Raw genomic sequence first — 22,321 nt, forward strand, 5'->3', positions numbered from 1 at the left:
TAGATGCATGCAGCAGACATTAGGTCCCCTTCAAAGATCCTTGGGCTGTACGGAGCTGGAGCAGCTCCGCGTTGTCATCGGAAAAAAAAAAAAAAAAAAAAAAAAAATGAACTCTTTTCCTCCGAGCCAGGCTTCTTCCCCCGGCTCCCCCCTCCCATATTTGTATATATTTCGAGAGGAGAGTTGGGCTTAGTTTGTTCATAAACTGCAGTTCCTGGGCGGACCCCACACACAGCTGGGCTTTAGCGGCTGGATCCGCCTTCCCAGCAAGCCTAGCTGGGAGCCTTGCAAACTCGGGGCTCCGGGCTTGACAGCAGAAACGCAGGAGACTGGCTGCACCGAGGGAAGATGAATTGGTCAGCGCCGTGAAGCCGGGCTTCTGGTCGCTGGCAGGATCCAGAAAATGGGTTACTGGAGGAGACCGGGTCTGCTTCTGCTTTCCTTACTGCTGCTCTCCTTCTGTGAGTAGAAAAACGTTTCTGGTTAGACAACGTTAAGCAACATACTCCAAGAGGTCGTTTATTTTTCCTTCCTTCAGCAAAATAGCTAATCTTTGATTTCTCCCCTGACAGCAATTAGCCAGAGGATTGGAAATAGCTGAGAGTTTAGTAGAATACACTGCTACAACTCCATCAGCTGCGTATTTCTCTTACGGCGAAGGGCGAGCGATTGCCTTGGTGGAAAGTGCTGTGTGCTCGCTTGGAGCAGCTTGCAGATGTCAGTGTTTACAGCAGAAAAATATATATAGGTCAGCATTACTTGTTGGAAGTTTTTATTTTATTGAGGGAGATTAAAAGCAACTGAAGTGCACCGCTGAACGATCTGGCTTCGACAGTGTCCAGATGTGGTGAAGTTTGCGGCTTAGAACTTTTATCAGCCCCGGTTTATGCGCAGAATTAATCGAACTATTAAAGAAGGAAAGAAGTGGGGAGAGGGGGGGGAGGAGAAGTGTCTTTGCAACAACATCTGGTTATTCAGCAAACCTTTCCAGCACTTACGTAAAGATTTCTTTGTAATAAGTGCCCTGTTTAGGTTTTGATAACACTTCTTCAATACTGTAGATAAAACCCTCCAGCAGCACTTGAAAATGTGCCCATCCATGGTTTAACTTCTCTTGTTTATATCTTGATGATTGTTTCATAACAGGGAATAGATTTGTGTATAAGTGAGTGTTATATACACATCTCCTAAGTATGTGTGTGTGTCTTTCTGTATATACAGTGCCTAGGTATGTGTATACATGCATATATCCCTATATAGTATATATTTATATATTTTCATGAACAATGGCACTTTTTACAGGGAACTCTTTTACAAACACAAACGCATTCCCCTCACTACAGAAATTTCAATGCAACTAAAATTGCTTTTTGCTCAAAGCGATGAAGAAGGAGGATTATAATTCCAGTATTTTTGCATCCAAATGAAATAACTGGGGGCAGGGATCTGTATCTGCATTCATTTTACATGGGTCCCCCTATCTACAGGAATAGGGAATGAAAGAATAGGATCGGATGGTAATTTGGGTGTAGGCAAATACAAGCCTTGGTGCAACTGTTGAAGCACAGAAGACCCAGACGGGGGGATTTAGGACATAAGGTCTGGGTAATTTTTCAAAAAGTTATGGCAATATATAACATTCGTTATTGTAGATAATACCCTAAAGTGTGGTTTGAAATATAGGATGCTCTACTGATAACATCCTGCTAAATTAATCACATTTGGAGCAGAACTGAGGGAATTACTACAAGGTATTATTTAAAGCACAGTCTTGGGTTGTTTCTGGTAAGAAAGAAGACCACTAATTATCCTTCAGAAATACCTAATTTTGGAGTTATTTAACTTATGGTTTCCTTTTTCTGAAAGGCAAGGTTTTAATCTGAAAGAAGCCAAACCAAAACATATCATGATTACTAAGTTCATCTGAAAGGTTACGTGAGTGATATGATGACAAAATTTGCCTCCGTATGGGGAAAAAAAAATAAGCCAAAGCTTGCTCTCTGTGATTCAGCTCAACAGTGATATATGTTTTCTGGGGCTACGTCCACTTCTCTTGCATATAGTGTTGAGGCTGACCCTACAGTCATTCTGAGACAGTAAAAGTACCCTGGGAGCCCACTTTGCGTTGACATTAAGAGAGAAGGGAACAGCAAGTTCCCCAAATTGACAGAAAATACACATTCAGCTGTTCTTCAAGAAACAAATCCCACCGCTCATCCAGCCTCTCTTTAAAGAGTGACAGCGCTAGCTTGGTGACAGCAGCAAAGTTGCTCCTCTCAGCACAGAGATTTAAGACTTGCCATACAGAACATGGCCCATACCTGCATCTCGGGTATCCCAGAATAACTCCAGCTGAGCATCTTTAGGGACTTTGCTGCTCCCCCTAGGAGTTTACACCGGGGCAGCAGAGACCCCAGTTGGTGCTCCGCACTGCCTGTCTCTAACCCTTGAATAACAAACATGGGTGAGCGGTCATCAGGCAGCACATCTGACCGCTTTTGTCCATACACGATGGCAAACCAGATGATCTTTAAGGTCTGTTCCAACCCAAACCATTCTATGGTTCTATGAAAAAAGGACTGTAGTCTGACAGACTGCTGAAATTTCAGCTATTGGATTTCCCTAATTCTCCCTGGCCAGCCCTAGCGAGGCTTCAAAATATCTACCCTTAAACTTCTCCCCAGTGGCAGTGGCTGCTGGAGGGCAGCATTTTTACATGGCTTTCTCAGCAGAAGGTGTAGACAGCAGCTGCAGTTGCACCACTGCTAACACAAACCCTCACACAGGGGAGCAGGGAATCCTTCCAGGGCAGGGAGCTGGCACAGTTCTGGATTTAACTAGCCCAGGACAAAAAAAAATACAGGGATCATTCAGGATTGGAAAACCTGTCTTACATTGGGGGGACTGAAAGCCTTCTTTAGTTTGGCCAGGAGAGAGCTGGGAGGTGAGCTAGTCATCATCCATAACCAGGTCCTGGAGAGATGCTTTCTGGCAGAGGGCTGCTTCTTCTATGGGACAGAGCAAAACCAAGATTTACATGCTGGAAGCTGAAACCGGGCACTTTTGTGTTAGAGCACAACACGGTAAAGTTGTTCCAGCAGGTAATTACTCAGGCTCAGGATGTGGTGGATTTTTTGTTGCTCAAAGCCTTCAAGACTGCAAGACTATCCGCTCAGTAAACTATAACCCATTCAGAAGCTATGGACTTGATATCAGGATTACTGTATTGTGCACATGGAACACACTGGCCTTAAAGTTAATAATTAGGAGTTTTCCTGCCCTGTTTTGTGTCAGAATCGGGAAAGTCTCCTTCATGCTTTGTCTGTCAAGAATAGGGCTCAGGTCAGGTCATGCAGACATGGGGCTGAGCAAAATCTTGTCTCACGGAGAGGAGAGAAAAGCACCACAACTCTCTGAGCTATTGAGACAACCTCAAGAACATGAGCTAAGTGTCACTGGTGTGAGGACAGCTGTCGGGGCATGAAGAGCCCCAGGAGCCCAGCAGAGTGCCTTTGGGCATCCAACCTCCAAATGAGGACAAGAAACTCAAAATCTGCCAGGGGGCGTAGCACTTACCAAGGGTGAGCCCTACCCCATGGGATCTGCTGAAGCTCCAAAGAAAGAGAAAGAGGATTTGTGAAACAAGGGAAGGTTGCAGGTCTGCTACCCTGAGTCCAGAGCTCCCAGTTCCTGGGCTTTGGGTCCGCTTCCCGATAACTCGGTCTTGCACTAAAATGCTAGCCCTCTAAAATATCCTGACATGTTTTGCTCTGAGTGTCCTGGGCTCCCTTTGCCACTGTACCTCAAGGCACTTTGATGGCTCTGCAGATAGCGCATTTGAGGGGGTATCTCTTGGTAGGTGGTGGCTCTTTGAAACCACATGCTCTTTTCTGCTTGCAAAACCAGCCCCTGTTCCCCCAGTGAGCCTCTTCAGCTAAATATATAGAGAGTATATAATTCATAAATCATGACAGGGAGCTCCAGGGCTGTCAGAAAAACATCTCTGGCTTTTGATCTGCTCAAGAAATCTCTGACCTATCCCAGGCTCCTCAGGCAGCTCACTCAAGAAGTTGGCCTCTTATTTCTAAGGTCACCAGAGCTAAAACCAGTCGTACTGCCACCAAAATGCCAGCCTGCTCCTCAGGCAGGGGAGCTATTGGGATTGCACCCCAACACCAATGCACACACAATTCAGGAACAAGGAGTGAAAACTGAGCTGGTGAGAGGACGAGGGAAGGAAGAGGATGAAGGAAGAGTCACCCTCCGTTTCACTGGCAAATAAATCCATTTGCAGAAAGGGGCTTTGCAGGTCCAAGGCTGAGCTGTAGCGGCAGAGCAGACCTCCCAGACTAGGGAGGTGGGTGCTGCCGGGCTCGGGACACATGGCTGCAGGGTTGGTTACGACAATCCTTCTCAAGTAGCATCATATTTTGCTTTGGTGTTGTTTTAAGACAGCCAAAACACCAAGGAAGAAATTATCATCACCCTCAAAACAAACCAAGGTGCTGCAAGGGCCCCACGCTGGCTGGGGGTAGGGAGCTGGGTTGGGAGCAGGCGCAGCATCCCACTGCCTGAAGGAGAAACCTGCACATCCTACCAACAAGCCTAAATAAGAACAAAGTTGCAACAAATTCTCCAGTTAGGAAATAAAAGGGGAAAGCACAAGAAAAAACCCTGACAGTGCAAAACCTCTGCAGCGTTGCGAGTGGCATGACACTCAGCAAGGAAAGTGATGGATTATTTTGAATTCACCTTTACACTTCTCCAAACCTGATTATACAGTTTCAGCCCTTGGTGTAAGTTAGACTAGCTGAAGGCTAAGAAAGCTGGCAGTGTACAGCTATGTCAGATTTATGAAAGCAGGCATTTCCTCTCCCCTTGCATCTCCAGCTTTGCTCAGACTTGAGACAGGCTGATCATCATTAAAGCAGCTCAGATCTGTATTTTAGGCAGGGGCCTTTGTGGAGGAAAGTCATTTTTGAAGTATAATTCCATGGAACTTGAAATTAAAACACATTGTTTTCTAAAAAAAAAAAAAAAAAAGCTGATTTTTTTTACTGGTGTTTTACTGGTATTATCACTATTCAATGATGGTCACAAAGACATTTTTGTGTACTAGTAGTAAAAAAGTTCAGCCAGCTGCAATCATGATACTTGTTACTCCCATTAGAGATGGAGTCCTGAACAGATGTATCCCACATATTCACCGAATATGCAGAAAGCAAACATTGGCATTAAAAACAGGTGACTGGGGGCTTTTATTCTGAGAAAGTATTCAACTCTACTGCCTGTCCTCCACAGCTTTATATTGTTCCACGTTCTGCTCTGTCGAGTTTATTTCCTCGGGACATTATTTTCCTCTCCCCTTAGTGATAACTCTTTGCAATAACATTTGCTTTCAGCCAGGCTCCACAGTGTTGCAACTTGCCATAAACTCATGAACTCTCCCATAGATTGTCATGTTTTCAAGGAAGCGCAACATCTGATCTTTTTATTAAAAAAAAACAGTCCCACCAAGGAGACAAAATCAGCAGCTCCCACACACTTTGCTCTTTCCACATCCAGTGTTTAGCGCTGTGTGCCAAGTGAAAGCCTCGCGCTGGAAGGGGCCTCCACGTAGAGGGGAGATAACACCACTGATGGCTGCCTGCCTTATCGAACCTGTGGATTACAGCTACATTATCTCCGTGCTGGACCCCAACTGTGGGATAACATTTCCTTAGGGATCTTCGGGGGGAAATGAAGGGGTGGCTGAAAGCTGTCTTGGCCCTGCTCGCATGCACATCCCTGAATTCAGAGATGACCATTGTGATCCCGGCTCTGGAAAGGATCTGTAACATCCATCAGAGTCATATTTCTTGTTTGTCAGTTGGTTCATCTTTTTGTTACAGCCCATGTAGGGCTGAAACTCTCCTGCCAGCTGCTGGTAGCTGTCAAGGTTTTAGGAGAAGTGGGAGAGCCTGCTTATCGTGCAATCCCCTCTGCAGGCCATGCTCCCACCAATTACGCCGCTCCAGGACTTACCCTTTCATGGAGCTGTTCCATTGCAGTGTTTTGCTTCCCATTGATAAGCCAGGAACACGCCTGACAAATGACAGCTGATTTATACTATAGCATATGCATCTTGGCGTTGGGGCAATTAATGTATCCAGCTCTACACTGCAGGATGGAGGGCTATTGCCCACTTGGATTCTAGCAGCTCTGAGGATATATCTCAACTCAAGTGTTACCCTTGACTAGACAGGATTATTTACATCTGGATTCAAGATTAAACTAAACTAAAAAAAAAAAAAAAAAAAAAAAAGACGTTTTCAACATTTCCAGTGTGTGATTTGCTGTAATGAGGAGCTGATGCGCAGCTCCAGCGGTGGCAGCTGCTGGGTGTCACTTTGCAGAGTCCTGCCTACCAGTTCAACCCACGACTTGGGCCACGACTCTCAAAGAAGCAGCTGAAGCAGCATCATACTGGACATGCTCCCTGCAGCAAGACCTCTCACCTTACCACGCTGCGGGTGGAGACGTTCCCTTTAGCTCCATGTTGTTTACTTTCTGCTGGGTCCGAAACTCTAGCTCTTCTGGGTGAGCAGAGGTCCAAAGAAAACCATCCCCAGCAGCTTCCACCCTGGCTCCAGAGTCAGCGCTGATGAGGCCTGAAGGCGTCTGAAGGAAACTTCTACCTCCCTTCACTCAGCCTGCAAAGAGCTGTTGTCCTTCCCTTGCAGCATATGATGGCCATGCCTGGGAGCCAGAGAGTGCATGCACCAGGGACCATCACACCCTAATACATGCCCTGCATGCAAAGCAGTGCTGATGAGCTTGTCCCAGCAACTAGAACCAGCGCGAGCACGGCATTCTGCAACAGGGCTGGCTTATTGCCCTGGTCTGGGGTCCAGGCACAGCTGAGCCCTGAAGAAATCGCCTGAGGCGACACCGACTGATGAGATTCGATCATTGATAAGGCATCTTCTTGCCCCAATATCTGAGCATCTCCTAATCTTTTCAGTTCCCCCAACACCCCTGTGAGGGTACTCCCTCTGGGAACAACATACTTTTTTTATATCTTTGATTCTGGGAGGCTCAGAGACGTCTGCTGAAGTTCCTGGCCTGCTGGTTGTTACACCACTAAGAGGGGCCTTTTCCTTAGATCAACAATGCAAAACCCTGAGATTTTGATACTGATCCCTTCTCACTGCAGCCATCCCAAACCAGAAGGCTTGACTGTGTCCTGCATCGCCTTGGGGCACCATGCACCCCATCAGCAAGGCGATACTACCAAAGTGAATTCATACCGTGCCTGGCACTGGAAATCCAGAGAAGAATTTCTTCTCTCTTCCTGCAAAATCAGGAACTCAGACCCCTTCCCAGGAATGGTTCTTGGGAGTGCCCTGACTACAAGCGCTTCTGGCGTCTTTACAATTAATACCGGTACAGATATTTCTTTAAAAAGATCCATCGCTCTTTTCAGGGGGATCGTTTAATAAAATGCCACCTATGCAGAATGAATGCCTGTGTCCCCTGACAAGTGTTTGACAGAGCAGGTCGCCAGTCAACGCAGCTGGGACACGATGAGGAACATCTGTCTGATGTTACCTGATAAAACTGCCGGCTTGGGAGACTCTAAACACCAGCATCCAGCATGGAAGAAACTGAATCAGCTGCTGTCTTGCTGCATAAAGCATTTTTTCCACGCTAGGTCTATCCCAAAATTAGCCCCAACCAGTCCACGATAGCAAACAAGACCCTTCTTCTTACAATGGGAAGTGACACACAGAGCCATAAGCAACAAGCAGTTGAATGAATCATCCTTCTTCAAATAGACCCAGGGTACAAGTGTCCACAGAAATAAGACCAATGGATCCCCTGGGAGCTCAGTTCCTGCCATGTCTTTAATATGTCAGAAGGCACTCAGCGGTAGAAAATGGTCGCAGACATTCCCGCCAGAGGCAGAGGCCATTTGCTTGGGGGTGAAGTCTCCTCAGCACACATTTACTCTGGTTTTGCATGTTTGCCCCGCGCTCACCTCTTTGTAGAATAGCGTCACAAGCGGCCAAGCTTTTCTTTCACCCTTGCCAGGGCTATTACCTCTGCAACAGGCTGCGGCTTGGGAGGTAGCTCTTGGGCAGAAGTATTGCTCAGTGATAGCCAGACCGTAGCATGTTTCAGCAGGTATCCCGGGGCAGGACCCTGAGTTGAAAAGGCAATGCGCTCCTGCAAAATGATGAGATCTCGGAGTGGGAGATGGTGAACAGAGAACATTCCCCTCTTTGGCTGTTCCTCCATGCTGGAGGAGCAGCTTTGCCCCCCGCACCTTGTCCTCTCCAGCTGCCGAGGTTCCCCGGAGCTGTGTTGCAGCTCTGCCCAAGGGCTGGGACCTGCGGGAACCCTCTCCTCCTGCAAGAGGGATCTCTTGAGAGGCATCACACAGACACGCAAGCTCCTGTTACTTTCACGTGCGGAGAAAAAACACTTCGGGCCCTGTCAACGGGACTCTTGGTTCCATTCCTGCAAAAATTCTTTTCCAAAAACCTGCTCCCTCTGCCCTCCTGCCATAGCTCTCTTCTGCTTTAGAAGAATGGAAGATATTCAAGTTGAATTCAACCCTATTGGGCAGTGCTTTTGGGGAGGTTACAACACAAGCTCCTTAAAAGATTTTTTTTTTTTTTAAGACATCAAGAAATGAAAGACAAGAACACACCATCTATTTATATGCTAAATGTGGGACACTAGAAGTGAGAAAGTTTTTAGCGTCTGTAATCCAGGCTAGCCTCAAGCTCAAGTCCCTCTGACAGCATAAATTACTTAATTACTGTTCGATCCAGCCTAAATGAGGGCAAAACTCGACTCTATGTAATAATTTTAGCAGACATAAAGAACGAGCAGTGCTAGAACGACTTGATGACAACACACTGACGGAGAGTTAACAGCACATCTCTGCCCCGGCAGCTCATCGCACAGTCCCTTGCAAGCCCCGCTTCTCCTCGGGAATCGGAATAATACGAACACAAAAAAATACAAACTAGTCAATCACAAAAATTCCACCTGAGAGATGAAGAGCAGCTCCAGACTAACATCTCTTTGTGGGCTCATCAAAGCCCTTCTAGCAGATGGTAAATTGAACGTGTGTGCCAGGAATTTCAAACACTCCTCAGGAAGTTCATCTAAATCATCAGTAAACCATTTGCACTTAAAACAGAGCAAATCCTGTTGCCCAAATGTGACCCAGATAATGTTTCTGACATGTTTACCTATTTGGACGATATCTTTAAATTTCAATTCCATCTATTCACAGAGATCCAGGATTCCTGCAGAGCCTGAAAAATATACACAAAACTGAATTCCAGAGTATAATATGATGATAATAGTAAAAAAAAAAAAAACAAACCTGCTGTGCAGTAGTTTTACTTGAATTGCAGTAGTTAAGACAGAGCAATGTCTGCAACCAACTGGCAGCTCACTTGCTTTTGCTGTTAGGTTCATTGCTGCTGCTTTTTCTATGTAGAGAGGGGGACTCATCTCCACTGCATCTTCCTGAGAATGAGATGCAGAAGCTGCAGTTAAATAGGATATAGGATAGACTGTTGGTAGCTCTGGAGAAACAAGAGCAACAAAAATGATGGCAACAGCATTGTGGAGTTGGTCGACTCTTACCTTCTGCTGTTCAGCTCCCAGACCTGCAAGTGCTGTTAAATCCTCAGCAATTTCTTCAGTGACCTGGGACAAGATGAGCTCAAACCACCCGTGCGTGCCCAGGCTGTGACTCCTTCTCCCAAGCAGCGTGGGAGGTGGGAAGAAGGGACTCATTTTTAAGACCAGGATTTAGTCAAAACCAGACCACTGCAAAGTGCTCTTCACAGGGCTGAAATGTCAGAGCCCTCTGAAAACATGGCATGCGAATCCCAAATCATCAGAAGGCACTTTCCACAGGGGACGTGCTAGCTTAGCCCTCTGCAAACCCCACTAGCAGCCTATGCACTCCATGCCGTGGCGTATGCTAATGCATTGCTTTACCCTGCAAAGCCCCAGATAAGCAGAGGCACTGGCAGAGCTGCTAAAATTGCTTATGAACATTGTACTCAGTGGTTTTCCCCCCTCCCCAGACCCTGAATAAATTGCTCTGCTTTCCGTCCGATGAAGAGAAACGGCACGTTCCCTTCGCGCGCCGTCTGGGCTGGTGGGAGTTTCTGTGGTGGTGGGGTCATGGTGTGATGCTGGTGGAGGTAACCACACGGGACTGGGTGTATATATGGTTTTGACTTGGGCTGACCCTCGGCTGTGGGGTTTTTTCCCCCTCCCGGACCCCAAACTTGTCGTTCAGGCTGTGCTGCTGGCTTGTGTTGCTCTCTTAGGGCTTTTCCAATCCCACACATGGGTAGGAAGGACAGCAAAAGATATGAAAGAGAAAGGAATGGGGGTAGCAAGTGCAATGGAAGGGACTTGTTGCCAGCCAAGATCTTGTGTGGTACTTTCAGACACAGGTTGGCCATGAGCCTTGGTTTCCGTCATATCTCCTCACGTTTGACTTTCATAGCCCAGTACTTAACCAGCAGCCGCCGAATGCCTAATGGGATAAGTACAGTTATTACCAGGCAAACTCACAACTGCTTTTGTCTGCCAGGGCAGTTTTTGCCTGGCGTGGTAACAGCTCTGGAGGTACCAGCCGTAATTACACAGCAACCCGCAACAGCCAGCACACACTCGGCACTTGGGGAGTGAAAAAAAACCCCTGTGTTAAGCTGCTGTCCTGTGTGACTTGAGGGACTCCTGAGCTAACCTTCAGCCCTCCCTCGGGCCACCTTTTCAATGAAGGATGTGGGGCATCCCTGCTTACCTCCCGAGGGGATACGTGAGCCTCCAGAACAGCAGACAAAACCCTAACTCGTGGGTTCCCTCCTGGTTTTAGGTTAACTTTGCTCATCTAGTGAGTCGGCACAAGGCTGGGTGCAGTGGTGACACCCACGCGGAGCTGTGAACTTGCCCACCAGCACTGCCTTCAGGCCTGTCCTGCCCTGCCCCTTTACAACCCCTCGTCTGCCCCTGGGATCACAGCGCGGTGCCACCTTTGTGTTCAAATTGCAGCCTGGCAAGTGGCAAATGCTGTTACATGATCCATCAGCCCAGCCGGGACTAACTCAGCAGTTCAGCTTAACTACTTGCCCGGATGAAGCAGGTGCTTGGGTGCCTTAGGGGCTCCCTGCAAAATAATGCAAATAACATGCAAATGGGCATCCCCCAACCACTGGCTTTACTGATGTTTCAGTGAAGGTTAAGTGCATCGGCGAAATGGACTCAGAAATACAACATTTTCATTTTCAAAGACACTGAGAAAAACAAACAAAATGGCACAGGGCCACTAGGTCTGTGTTCCATCCATTCCTTATTCCTCCATCCTCAGCTCAGCGTCTCAGGGTGCAAAACCGATGTTAATGGGAAGGACGCTGTCTGTAACACCAGAAAGAAGAGTGCTGCTGGAAGAGCTTGAGTCCAGAGTCTAATGGGGGTATAGTTTTTGCCTCACCTGGTACTTACAGTCCTTCCAAAGCTGAGCAAGGGCAGAACATCCTCCCCGTCGCGCTGTTTCGGGTCCTGCTGGGCTTCGGGACCTCAGCATTGCAGGGCTGGCTTGCTTTGTTTTTCAAACTTTAATGCCAAACTTTCTTTGGCGAGTAATTTTCACGTTTGAAGGAGTTCTCCAGCTAAAAGACAAACAATACGCAAGCGTAACATGTTTCAAGGAGCAGCAGAAATCCACAAAGATGCTTAAAAATAATAAAGTAAAAGAAACTTTATCTTAATAATTTCATGCAGGGAGTAAAGAGAGAGGATTTTCTCGTAACACCCTGTCATGTACAACATGCAGTTTTTCCATAACTCTTTTCTAATGGGTTGCATGAGAGCTTGGATGCAGAGTAGCCGCGTGGAGATGGGGAAGATCCTCCAGGAATTGCTTTGCATGTGGAAATGAATTTCAGTTCAGCCACTTCAGAACATTTTTTTTTGTTTACTTTCCACTGACATGAAATCAGCCGCGATTGCGTCGCATGCGGGATTGGTTAGCCAGTTACATAATGCTTAATAAATCCAAGAGAAATAATATAAAACACATCACCCATTCTGGGAAGAGTAACAGTATCTCGGCCGGTGTCACTAACCCGCCCGGGCCAGGCATCGGCGAAGCATCTGAACTGGTTGCTGGGGGGATGCAGGGTTGTGCCGCTGCATGACAGATGCAATTAGGAAAAATGCTTGTGGCACGTTTAGAAGCCTTGAAGACAGGCAGATTGCCTGGGCAGACCATGTGTAATGGTAAGGCTATATCAAAAAGCAGAGCTCACGCTCCCGCAGGGAGGGCAGCTCACCCTGTCCCGCAGGGCAAGGCAGGCACGTGCTTACGCGCCCAGCTCCAGCTGTATCTGCTGCTTGTGTAAGGTATTACTTCACCCTATTAATTTTCCTCTGAGTACTTCATAAAATCATAACGGCCCTGTAAACAGAAAGAGCAAGATTTGGTGATTAAATTATTTACCGCAGACTATTTCCACAGTGGTGCCGTGGAGGAGAGAGGACATTTCGTTGAGACGTCAGCACCGGTGGTCCCCAAGGGAGCGAGAAGGAAGGGAGACAACCCAGGATGGGGCTGTCAGGCTAAACACAAAGCAGTGGTGCTGACTCGCACCCAAAAAAATGGGGTGTGCAGGAAGACGGCAGGTACCTCTGGCTCTGCAGTGCCAGCCCCAGCTCTCCCAGGAAAACTGTCCAACCCGTGGGTGCGTGGCCCCAGGCACACTCCACTGCTTTGCACTGACCAGCTCTTCTCCTCCTTTCCCACATTTCCCTGCCTGCTCCACTCCCCCGCTCTGCTTTTAGTCCCAGGGGAGATCTGCTGCCGCCTTCACCCACGCTGCGGTTGAATACCAGCAGAGGAAAAGCTAGGGACGAAGGGGTTAATTACTACAGGCTCAGCACAAGCCAAGTCTGTAAGTGACTCCCTATTGCTATTTCGAAAAGAGGCTGCCTGGAAAGGGAAAGGAAAAAAAAAAAAAAAAAAAAAAAAAGGAGAAAGGTTTACTTTACAACCATCATTATTTCATCTGCAGAGTTTATACAATGGAAAATAAAAGCCAGGGTACGCGAAGTCAAATCATTTCTGTTTCATTAACGGTATGGAAATCGTTTTGTTTTTATAGGGGAAAAACGAATGTGAACTTGATGTGTGTGTGTGCGCGCGCGCGCGCATGCAACTCCCTTCATTGCAAAGGGCAGAGCAGTGAAATCCAGAAATAAAAAATGACTCAGAGGCCGTAGGATCTATGAGTCAGTTGAGCTGTTGTTGTTTTTAAACACAAGCGAGAGCACAATATGGCAGATAATTGCCCGTGCAGCCCTTCCATCGCGGGCGTCCCCGCCGGCCCAGCCGTCCCGCGGCAGCACGCCTGCTCCCTGCCAGCCCGCCCGGGCGGTGGACATGGACACCGGCCGGACCCTGCACCAGCACCCAGACCTCAGGGACCCAAAGAAGGGCCCAGAGGGGTGGAGGACGGGTGGTCCCAGCAGAAGCAGCTGTGGGGGACAGCAAGTGACATCTGGGGCAGGAAACTTGACATCTCCTGGAGGGGAAGCCTCTTGCTGCGGGCGCAGGAGAAGGGTCCCTGGCACTGCCCGATTTCAGTGCCTTGGCCGTGAGCAGGGCGGGCTGTCGCGGTGGATGGAGGAGACAAGCGGCTCCGAGGGCAGATGGAGGAGTGTTGGGCTCAGGCACGCTCCCCCTGTCCTCGCCTGCAGGCACAGACATCAACCGACTGAAATCAAAGAGAAACCGCTCCGGCCAAATCCGCCCCACCGAGTGCGGGGCATCACCTCGCTGGTCCCGGTGCTCCAGCTCACCTGGCCGGTGCCGGCTTTTTTGGGGCGTGACCCTGGGGTACCTCTGTATGAAGCATCCCAGTGCTCCAAAAGCAGAGTCATTGCACTGACCTGTAGATAACTTGCAAAAGGTACCCAAGAAATACCAGAGATTACCAAAGCAGAAGGACAGACAATATTCTACAGAGCTCGTCTCTCCCTGGGGTGAAGTTAGATCATGATGTAATTTAAGCATCTGAAAGAGATTGGAGAAGTCTGCTGGTACGATCCATACCCAATTTACTTTGTAATGGGACTAAGCAGTATTTGCTAAACACTTAATTTAAAGGGATATTTTCACAAAGGAAAAATAAGTGGTGGAATAAGTCGGTTACCAGCCTGTTTGAAGAAGGTCCAAGGAAACCAGAAATGTATACTGCATGTCTTTTTGGCACTGGGAAGCGCTGATGTCTAATGCAATCAAAATCAGTCCTTTTTTATTCACCAGGAAACATTACTGGCTCATTCCTTGCTCCATACTGTACTCTGCCAAGTACAGTATATATTATGCAGGATGATGTGGGACCGCATACCTGAGGGCACAGCCTGGTCCTCTGAACTGAACGCAGCCTGAGCGCTGCTGGGTTTCCTGGGGGAGCCGGGGGCTTGTGTCTTGCAGGGGCGAAAAGACGATAATAAGTTTTTTCAGCTCCGTTTGGTCTGCTCTACCTCTCCTATGAAGATACGGTGTTTGTAAAACACATGGATGGAGAAGAGCGGCCCAATACTAAAAACCTCTTTGGTTCAGCAGCTGAAAGTAGCACCAGATCCCACCACTGGAGAACAGAACTATGCTGGAGGAAGCCAAGCTGCACCCGAAATAAAAGAACACACCAGTTCTGGGGAGAGCCTGCAGCACTGTGGGATGCCACAGTGAGACCAGGTGCTTTACACCAGATCAGATGTAGATCAAGCTGGAGCTGACTGTGGGAAATCTGGGATCTCTGTTACACCGGTCATGCTGGACAATTGCGATGGGGACTTCTGACCCTGCACAGGATCTCCTGGAAATCAGGGACATAGGAATGACCGTGACGTAGCCCATCCGTGGCAGTGGTGGTTGCTTCATGGAGGAGGCAGCTCAGGAGTAACCTGCCAATGGAGAACACCAAAGCCCTGGTGTTCTCACACGGGTCAACAAGAGAGCAGAGCCCATCAGCCCTGATGTTGTTTTAATCTTAGAAACAAGTACTGTATATAATAGGGAAGGAATTTGTTGTTCTCATAATAATTTTATGAGAGGCTCTGTTACTGTGTAGTCATGTCATTAGCCAGGGATGAAAGCCCAAGGCAAAGACTAATCCTAAACTCGGCGGCGGACGAAGGACTTGCCAGGGAGCCGGGGCTCACCCAGGTGGGAAAGGAGGTCTTGGCGCAGGTTGGGTTTCCATCAGGGCACCTACCTGGGGGTTTCCAGGAGCAACGTGGCTGCAGGGTTTTGATAGAGGTGCTCCCCTATCCTGCATTTAAGTGTGCTGCTGATTAGAGAAAGCCGCGGAGCATGGCAGCTAATCTCCCAGGCCCCAGTCTCTCTGAGTGCAAAGCCTGGGGATTACAGGTTGACTGACCTGTGTGGAAAAGATGATGTAAAGAGCTCCCGGAGCCGCTGCAGGAATGGCAAGCTGAGAAGCCCTCTGCAACTGCTGAGTTAGCATCAGCCCCATCCCAGGGTGCTTAGAGATACACAGAAAAGAGGGGGTAGACCTCACTGTAAAGATTTATGACCTAAAAATGGTCAATTTTTCTTTGTCCTTGGAAAATAAAAGCAATTTAAGGGCAATTTGCTACTGAAAGATGGAGCATAATCTGAAGGTCCTCTAACAGAGGTCCCATGTGGCAGAGGCCTTGGTCCCTTTCCACCTCAGGGCGGGGAGAGCTGGGGGGAGCGAAAGTGCCTTAATATCTCACACCAAGCACCTTTCCTTAAGCCCATCTGGTGTTTAGTTGTCACAAAACAGCATGCCAGAGAGAATATTTGAGAACTAAACCTGCTTATTCTGCCCCACAGTGAAAATGCACTGCCTGCACGTGCCATCGCTTTGGCTACGAAGGGCTTTCTCCTTCCCTGTAACGAATGCACCGTGCCTCCACCTCCGTGCACCCCAGGCTTGCTCCTTAGTGATTTGCCCTCTTTGGGGACTGCAGCGTGCAGAAAGCTGGAGCCAAAGTTGGGTGGTGGATGACCTACCTGCTCTCTGGGGCTGCATTGGTAGAGACGAGCTAATGAAAACCCTGTTTATCCCGCTGGGTTCTTACAGTTGCAGTCACCATTGGCAGCTGAGCACCTGGCAAGCGAGGAAAAAGCTCGTCTGTTGGGAGCTGACTGCTTCCGTGGCTGCAGTGATGGGACCGGTATGAAATTCTCTTGGAGAGCTGTTTTAGATGACTCTTTTAGGGGGGAAGCGGATGGGTTATTGACTCTGGCGGTGGTGCTTCCGTGGGCCTTGCAGATGGCCGAGCGGAGAGTGTGGATGCCCTGTGGGCAATGAGAGGCTGGAGGGCTGCTCCAATATGCATGAAAAAACATCTCGGTGTCCTCGGGTGGTGGTATCAACCCTGCTGCCCTTGCAGGAGAGACTCAGGTACTTTTGGCACAGTTGTTTCCTTTATTCCTCTACTTGAAAATCATCTCATATTCTCTCAGTAACCTCTCTGGGGTCCCAGTTACAGATACTGGAAGACTTGATCCTGCTTTCGTGCACAAGAGAACAAGCCTTCCTATTGATAGGAAGCCAAGCTCACTGTGAGCCCACCTATCGGTGACTTCAAACCATCTTTCCAACTGTCGTTCCACAATAACTTTGACTAACTGTACTATTTATTGGCTCACATCACATCCTTATGGCTTCAATTTATTTTTGGAAACTCAATCCACATTTAATTAGTTTATAGTTTGTTCCAAGTTTTGCTTATCCAGCTTTTTTTTTCTTTTTTTTTTTTTTGAAGTTTGTATTTTGATGTTTAGCATTTGCCTTGGCAACATCTGGAACCCCTTTATGGAAGTGTATTGTTACTTTTACTGCTCGTGCAGCTTTATTAAATCATCTGAGTATTAATATTGAAAGTGTTCATCTGGGTCTAATCAGGTCCAAGATGAGTGATGTGGCAGTTAAATTGTACCTACGAGCTAATGGTTCAAGGACACAAAGTCCTGAAGAAACTTGCAGTGGGCTTTGTGCTCTTCTTTTTAGCTTCCTAGGAGAAAAAGGGGGGTGGGGGGAAGAGATATTCCTGCTCTGACCTTTCTTGCAGAGCAGATAACAGAATCACAGCCTGAGCTAGTTTAGAACAATTTGTCTCCAAAGACTTTTGCCGGGTTACCGCTATATTTCTGGATCTCGTTTCCATATTTAACTCTTTCATCTGCCCTGACTTCTCTGCTCTGCAGTGCAAATGACTGCCAAGTCAAGATCCCCACCACACGCACCAGTACAAAACTGCCGGGACTGACGTTTGGCTCTGAGACCTCAAGCAAACCCTTGATATAATTAAGTAAATAACACACCCGGTGGGTATAAATACATAAATAACAAACCCCATCACTCTTCTGCATCAGTGACATCTGCAACCTGGACTTGTCCATTTGCTTCTCCTCTGCAGGGCCTCCAAATATCCCTGGGAAGATGGGGCTGAGCCCACGGTCCTGCACAAGCGTGCTGCGAGCACAGCACGAGCCAGGGCATGGATGGGTTTAGCTGAAAGGGTGGAAGAAGAAACATGGCAGGGACACCACCAGACCACAGCCCTGGGTGTGGTAGGGCTGGGTTTTGGGGGGAGAAATCAATTTACCTTCAATTCTCTGTTCCCACGTAATAACACCGACAGACGACAGAGTTTGTAGAGCGCGGTGGCTGTCGCTGTAGCTCAAGACCTCCATGCAGACACTGGGCTTAACTTCTGATCCACCTCCAAGACTCTCATCCTCGAGAGGAGTTTTGCCTGGGATCCTGAGAGTCCTGCCCTGGCAGAGCTAGGCAGGGAGGCGAGGGTAGCTTGCGCTGGCTGCAGGTGCTTCAAACCCCAGCTGAAGTCACGATTTTGGTAGCTAACCCTTGGATGGATGTGGGGCGTTGGGTCTGTTGAGGTCACCCATAAAATCCCCAGGTGCCTTGGCAGGGCCAGAGCATCCCCATGGATGGGGGTGATGCTGAGTGAGATGTCGTGGGCAGCATCCTCACCCGCTCTGCTCCCAGCTGCCCCACCGCCTTCCACGACACGATCCCTGCTGAGCCACGCTTTAAACCTCGCATGGGTCATTTAACCCAAAATTTCCTCCTTCCAGCCTTCAGATGCAACAGGCTTTTCTTCTGCAGCCAGGTTTCCCCTCCGCTGTTAACCTTGGCCCTACGTACGAGGCCACGGGAGCTTGTAAATGGTTTATTTCTGTGTGGGAGCCTTCCAGCAGCAATTTTACGGCTGTCGCATGGAGGGGGGTCTGGCCAGCGAGGGAAGCGGACCAGGCACGTGAGTTGCTGTCAGAGCAGACTGCACGCCCTGGATTCAGGAAGCAGAGATGTTAAAAATCCCTTTTTGCTTTTGGGGCAGTATATGTGTTAAAAAGGGACGGGACCATATGGTCGGTCGTTGGCCACAGGCAGGTCAGAGATGTGACCACCAAGAACGCGGGAGGTGCTGCAGGTTGCCCACAGACCCAGAGCAACCCATGCTCCTCTATCAGCAGGGCCTTGCTTGCAGGGGCTGAGGCCTCGCAAGCCACAGCCAGGGATTTTGCGATATGTTTCTTTTTTGAATTGGAAAACCCCTGTGATGGCTGTTGCAGCACAGTGAGCCACGACTGCTCTTTTCGTAAGGGTTGGGAGCACCCAGCGCTGCCGGGCGGCTCGGGGAAGCAGCAGACGGAGAAGCACAGATGGACCAAACCTTCGAAAAAATAGCTGCCGTAGTTCAGGTTCCTACCTGAACGCTCTGGAGTGTATTTATTTAAGTAAAAATTTATAAATATATATTTCTACATAAGCCACTTAGTGGCTTCTTTTGTTTTGGGGGGGGGGGGGGAGATATTTAGCAGCCTTAAAACAGGAAGTTTAAATTTAGCTGGGATTTATCCCTTAACCGAGCATAGTTCATTCACCCTTTGTATAAAAATAGAGATAATGTTATGCCTGTGAGATACACGCAGAGCAGCTCCACACAGGCAGCGGTTACTCCTGCTGCGGCGGCCAGATCCGGCACTTGAGGGGCAGGAGAGCATCTCACGCCGGGCCAGGGCAGAGCGGGCGACAGAGACCTGGAGGGAGCAGCCTCTGTTGCCCCAGAGCTCGGGAAGTCTCAGCCCATCATTTATTGCCAAAACCACAGATGCTCGGGGAGCGGGTGGCAAACACATTTCCCAGCTTGGGCTCGTTGAATGGGCAGAGGGAGGACGAGGAGGCAGCAGGAGAGAAGGGAGCTGCCCTAACCTGGCCGTGCATCCCTCCCCAGCACCTCTCTCTCCCCAGGGAGGGAAATAAATGAAGTCTTCAGGCATGCAGAGACCTGGAGATGTCCCTTTTCGGACTCAGGATGAAGGGAGATGCCGATTTGAGCCTAGGTTGTAGAGGAAGAAATAAACTTCTCCTTGATGTTAAATGGTATGGGAAATACAGAGAGAAAACGCAGTTCTTTGTGGCTTCCAGGCTCCGCAAAGCTCTCGTCCAGCGGGACCCGCCTCCGCACCGCCAGCATCCCTCCATCTCCTCTAGGCTTTGGCATAATCTAAAGCACATTTGACCAAACAATGGAGCAAAATGAAAGCTATAAAAAAATGCGTGGAGAAACAGGGTCGGTTTGGGCTCCTTCTCCACTGGTCGTGCGAATTGCTGAAAAGGGTGGTTATTCTTCCCCACTCCGGGCAAGCAGGGCCGCGCTCACCCTCCGCCACCTCTCTGCCCCTGCAGCCTGCAGCGCCGGCGCTCGCCGCAGCCTGAAGACCAACCTGTGCAAGTGGTGCGACTCCACGCCGCCGGCCTGCGAGGAGAAGGTGTGCTACAGCAACTGCAACCTCAACTCCTACTGCGAGGACCCCTACGAGATCTGCGTGGCCATATGGTAAGCGGCGATTCCCGCATCAAGGGGGGACGCGGGGGGAAAAAAAGGGGTTCGCGGGGCAGCAGCTCGTGGGAACGCACATGTATGAACCCCTGCACTTGAATTATTGGCCGCTAAATAATTCAGGATTTTCTCTTCCTCTCCCTTTGACTCCATTATAATTAAAACTACAATTTGCTGTAAAAAAAATTATTTGGTCTGCCCTATAATTAGTACCAGTTTATTTTCTAAATAAATTAAGCCTTTAAGTGCCCGACACAAAGTGTGGCAAGTTTCCTGTGGGACCTCCAAACCCCCATAAACCCCTGAGTTTAGCTTTACAAGCTGAACCCAAGGGCAAAACCAACAGCCCTGACCCCCAAACCCACGATGTCCTCCTGCATCAGGCTGGTGAAACCCCGGTTCAGGTGCAGGGGCGTAGCCAAGGTCTGTCCCCATCCAGCGCATGGACGTCTAAGCTGGTACCAAACTGGGGTTTAACCCACTGGGTTTAACCCACCTCCTTCCCATCCCCTAGGAAAAGCCGCCTTCTGCTTCTGCGGCAGATGCCTGGAAGGGAGACTCAATCTTGCATTTTAGGCCAAGCATACGCCGTGTTGTTTGGCCCGGAAGAGTGCCTCCCCCAGCTTTTTGGTACCCATGAGCAAAACTAAAAAAACATCCATTTTGTGTCTGCCCAGAGCGATTTTCCTCCTCTTTCCCTTTTAATTTGGCTGCCAAAGTGAAAGCCAGCCAGGCGCTTATCGCTAGGCTTTATCTCAACCTGCTAATTAGCGTGAATGCTGTACGCCCCGCTTTCAGTAGGAGTTTTCCTCAACATAATTGTTGCATTATGGACTTAAAAAAACCCAAAACACAAAACCAACAAGGAACCCAAACAAACAAACAAAATCCACCCCCTGCCCCAAATTCCCCTACACACACACACGAGGAAGCCACCTTAAATCCTGGGTAGGCAATCCAGCATCTCGCTGGGTTTTCCCATTGTCAGCCTACACATACAAGAAAAAGCAAGACCCCTGCAGCATAGATCCCCAGCCAGGAAAGCAATCCCACGGCACAGGATGGGGCTGCACTTTGCACCATGTATCGGATGGGGTGAGGCAGCTGCGGGGTCACAAATAACCTGCTGGCCCCACAGCCTCCTCCTAGCATCTCCCACCCCATCCTAAGACCCATCCTGAGATGAAGATCCCTGCAAGCCAGGCTCACCTCCAAGCCGGCCTCGCTGCCCATTCCTCATTTTCAGAGTCGTATTTGGATCATCTGAACTTGTCCTGTGTGGGTACCACAGTCACAGCAGCAGCTTTGGCCCCGTGCTCGTAAGCAATGTGCTCACATCTTCCAGCGTGCCCAGCCTGGGCAGTCCATGGAGGAGGGATTGCACCCTCCTAGGATTCTTCATCTGGAAGCTCCTCTGACAAATTACCTGGGAATCCAAAGAAAATGTGGGGAGCACTGAAACCACAGGACTTCACCAGGGAGAGGATGACAGATTTGTGTTCTTCCCCCTACTATTATGTCTGACTTCCCAGCCGACCTGAAGGCATCGTGAAACCTCTCCATACCTTCACCCTCCCACTTTGCACCGCTGGGCTGGGAAGCAGAGGCTGTCCCTGGAAAAATAATTAACGGTTGTAATTTCCTTTGAACGTCCCTAGGAGTAGTTGCAACACTCACCAGCCACCCGTAGCCTGCATGGAGCCGGTCATTCCCCATCACTCGTCTTTGCCCTGGGGCTGCCCCGCAAACCTGACCAGGGCTGGGTTATCCCGCCTCCTCTGGGGAAGGCTCTGGAAACAAGGGTCAAACCCCGGCGCTCTGCTCTTAGTTCTTAAATAGGTCTAATTACCCACTGGCTCTACAAGGCAGGCGCCGATCGTCCCCGTAGGAGAAGGGCCGCATCCCAGGTTGCGATTCCCCGGTGGTGCTGGCAGGGCTGGAGCCATCCATCTCCGAGCTGTCCAGCATGTCTCGCATGCCATCCCAGCAGCCTGGGTAAGCTCTGCTCCGGCTCTCTGAGGGTGAGACGCTCCGTCACGACACCAACAGCTGCCTCCTAATCCCACCTCCAAGCTCCAGCTCCTTTCAGCTGCCACCATCTGCCGTGCAAAAGGACATAACCCAGTTCATGCTTGGCCAATCCTAAATGCACCTGGGCACCCCAGTTTTTTAGGATCTCCACCATTTGCTCCCCAAACCTCTTCCCTCACCCAGCCTGGTAAACAGCAGGTGGAGATGAAGCCATGGGTCCAACAAGGATGACTCCACCACGCACCAAAAGAAGGGAGCTCCCACGCACCGGGACGTGGCTGTGCCAGACCTTCTAGCCAAACCCCCTGGTGTTGAGGCAATGCTGCCCAAATCCGTTGGG

At 49.2% G+C, this 22,321-nt stretch overlaps 1 protein-coding gene across 1 annotated transcript in view; it reads left to right on the forward strand.

Moving 5' to 3' along the window:
* The first annotated feature begins 293 nt into the window (after positions 1-293).
* LOC126044671 (TGF-beta receptor type-2-like) overlaps positions 294-22,321 on the forward strand; it is a 35,992-nt gene continuing 13,964 nt past the window's right edge. Inside the window, exons 1-2 of the mRNA XM_049814707.1 lie at positions 294-461; positions 19,797-19,947. Coding sequence (XP_049670664.1) covers positions 404-461; positions 19,797-19,947 — 209 coding nt within the window. The 5' untranslated portion in view covers positions 294-403. The remainder of the gene's footprint in view (positions 462-19,796; positions 19,948-22,321) is intronic.

Source organism: Accipiter gentilis, chromosome 1 (assembly GCF_929443795.1).
Source record: "Accipiter gentilis chromosome 1, bAccGen1.1, whole genome shotgun sequence".
NCBI classification, from domain to species: domain Eukaryota; kingdom Metazoa; phylum Chordata; class Aves; order Accipitriformes; family Accipitridae; genus Astur; species Astur gentilis.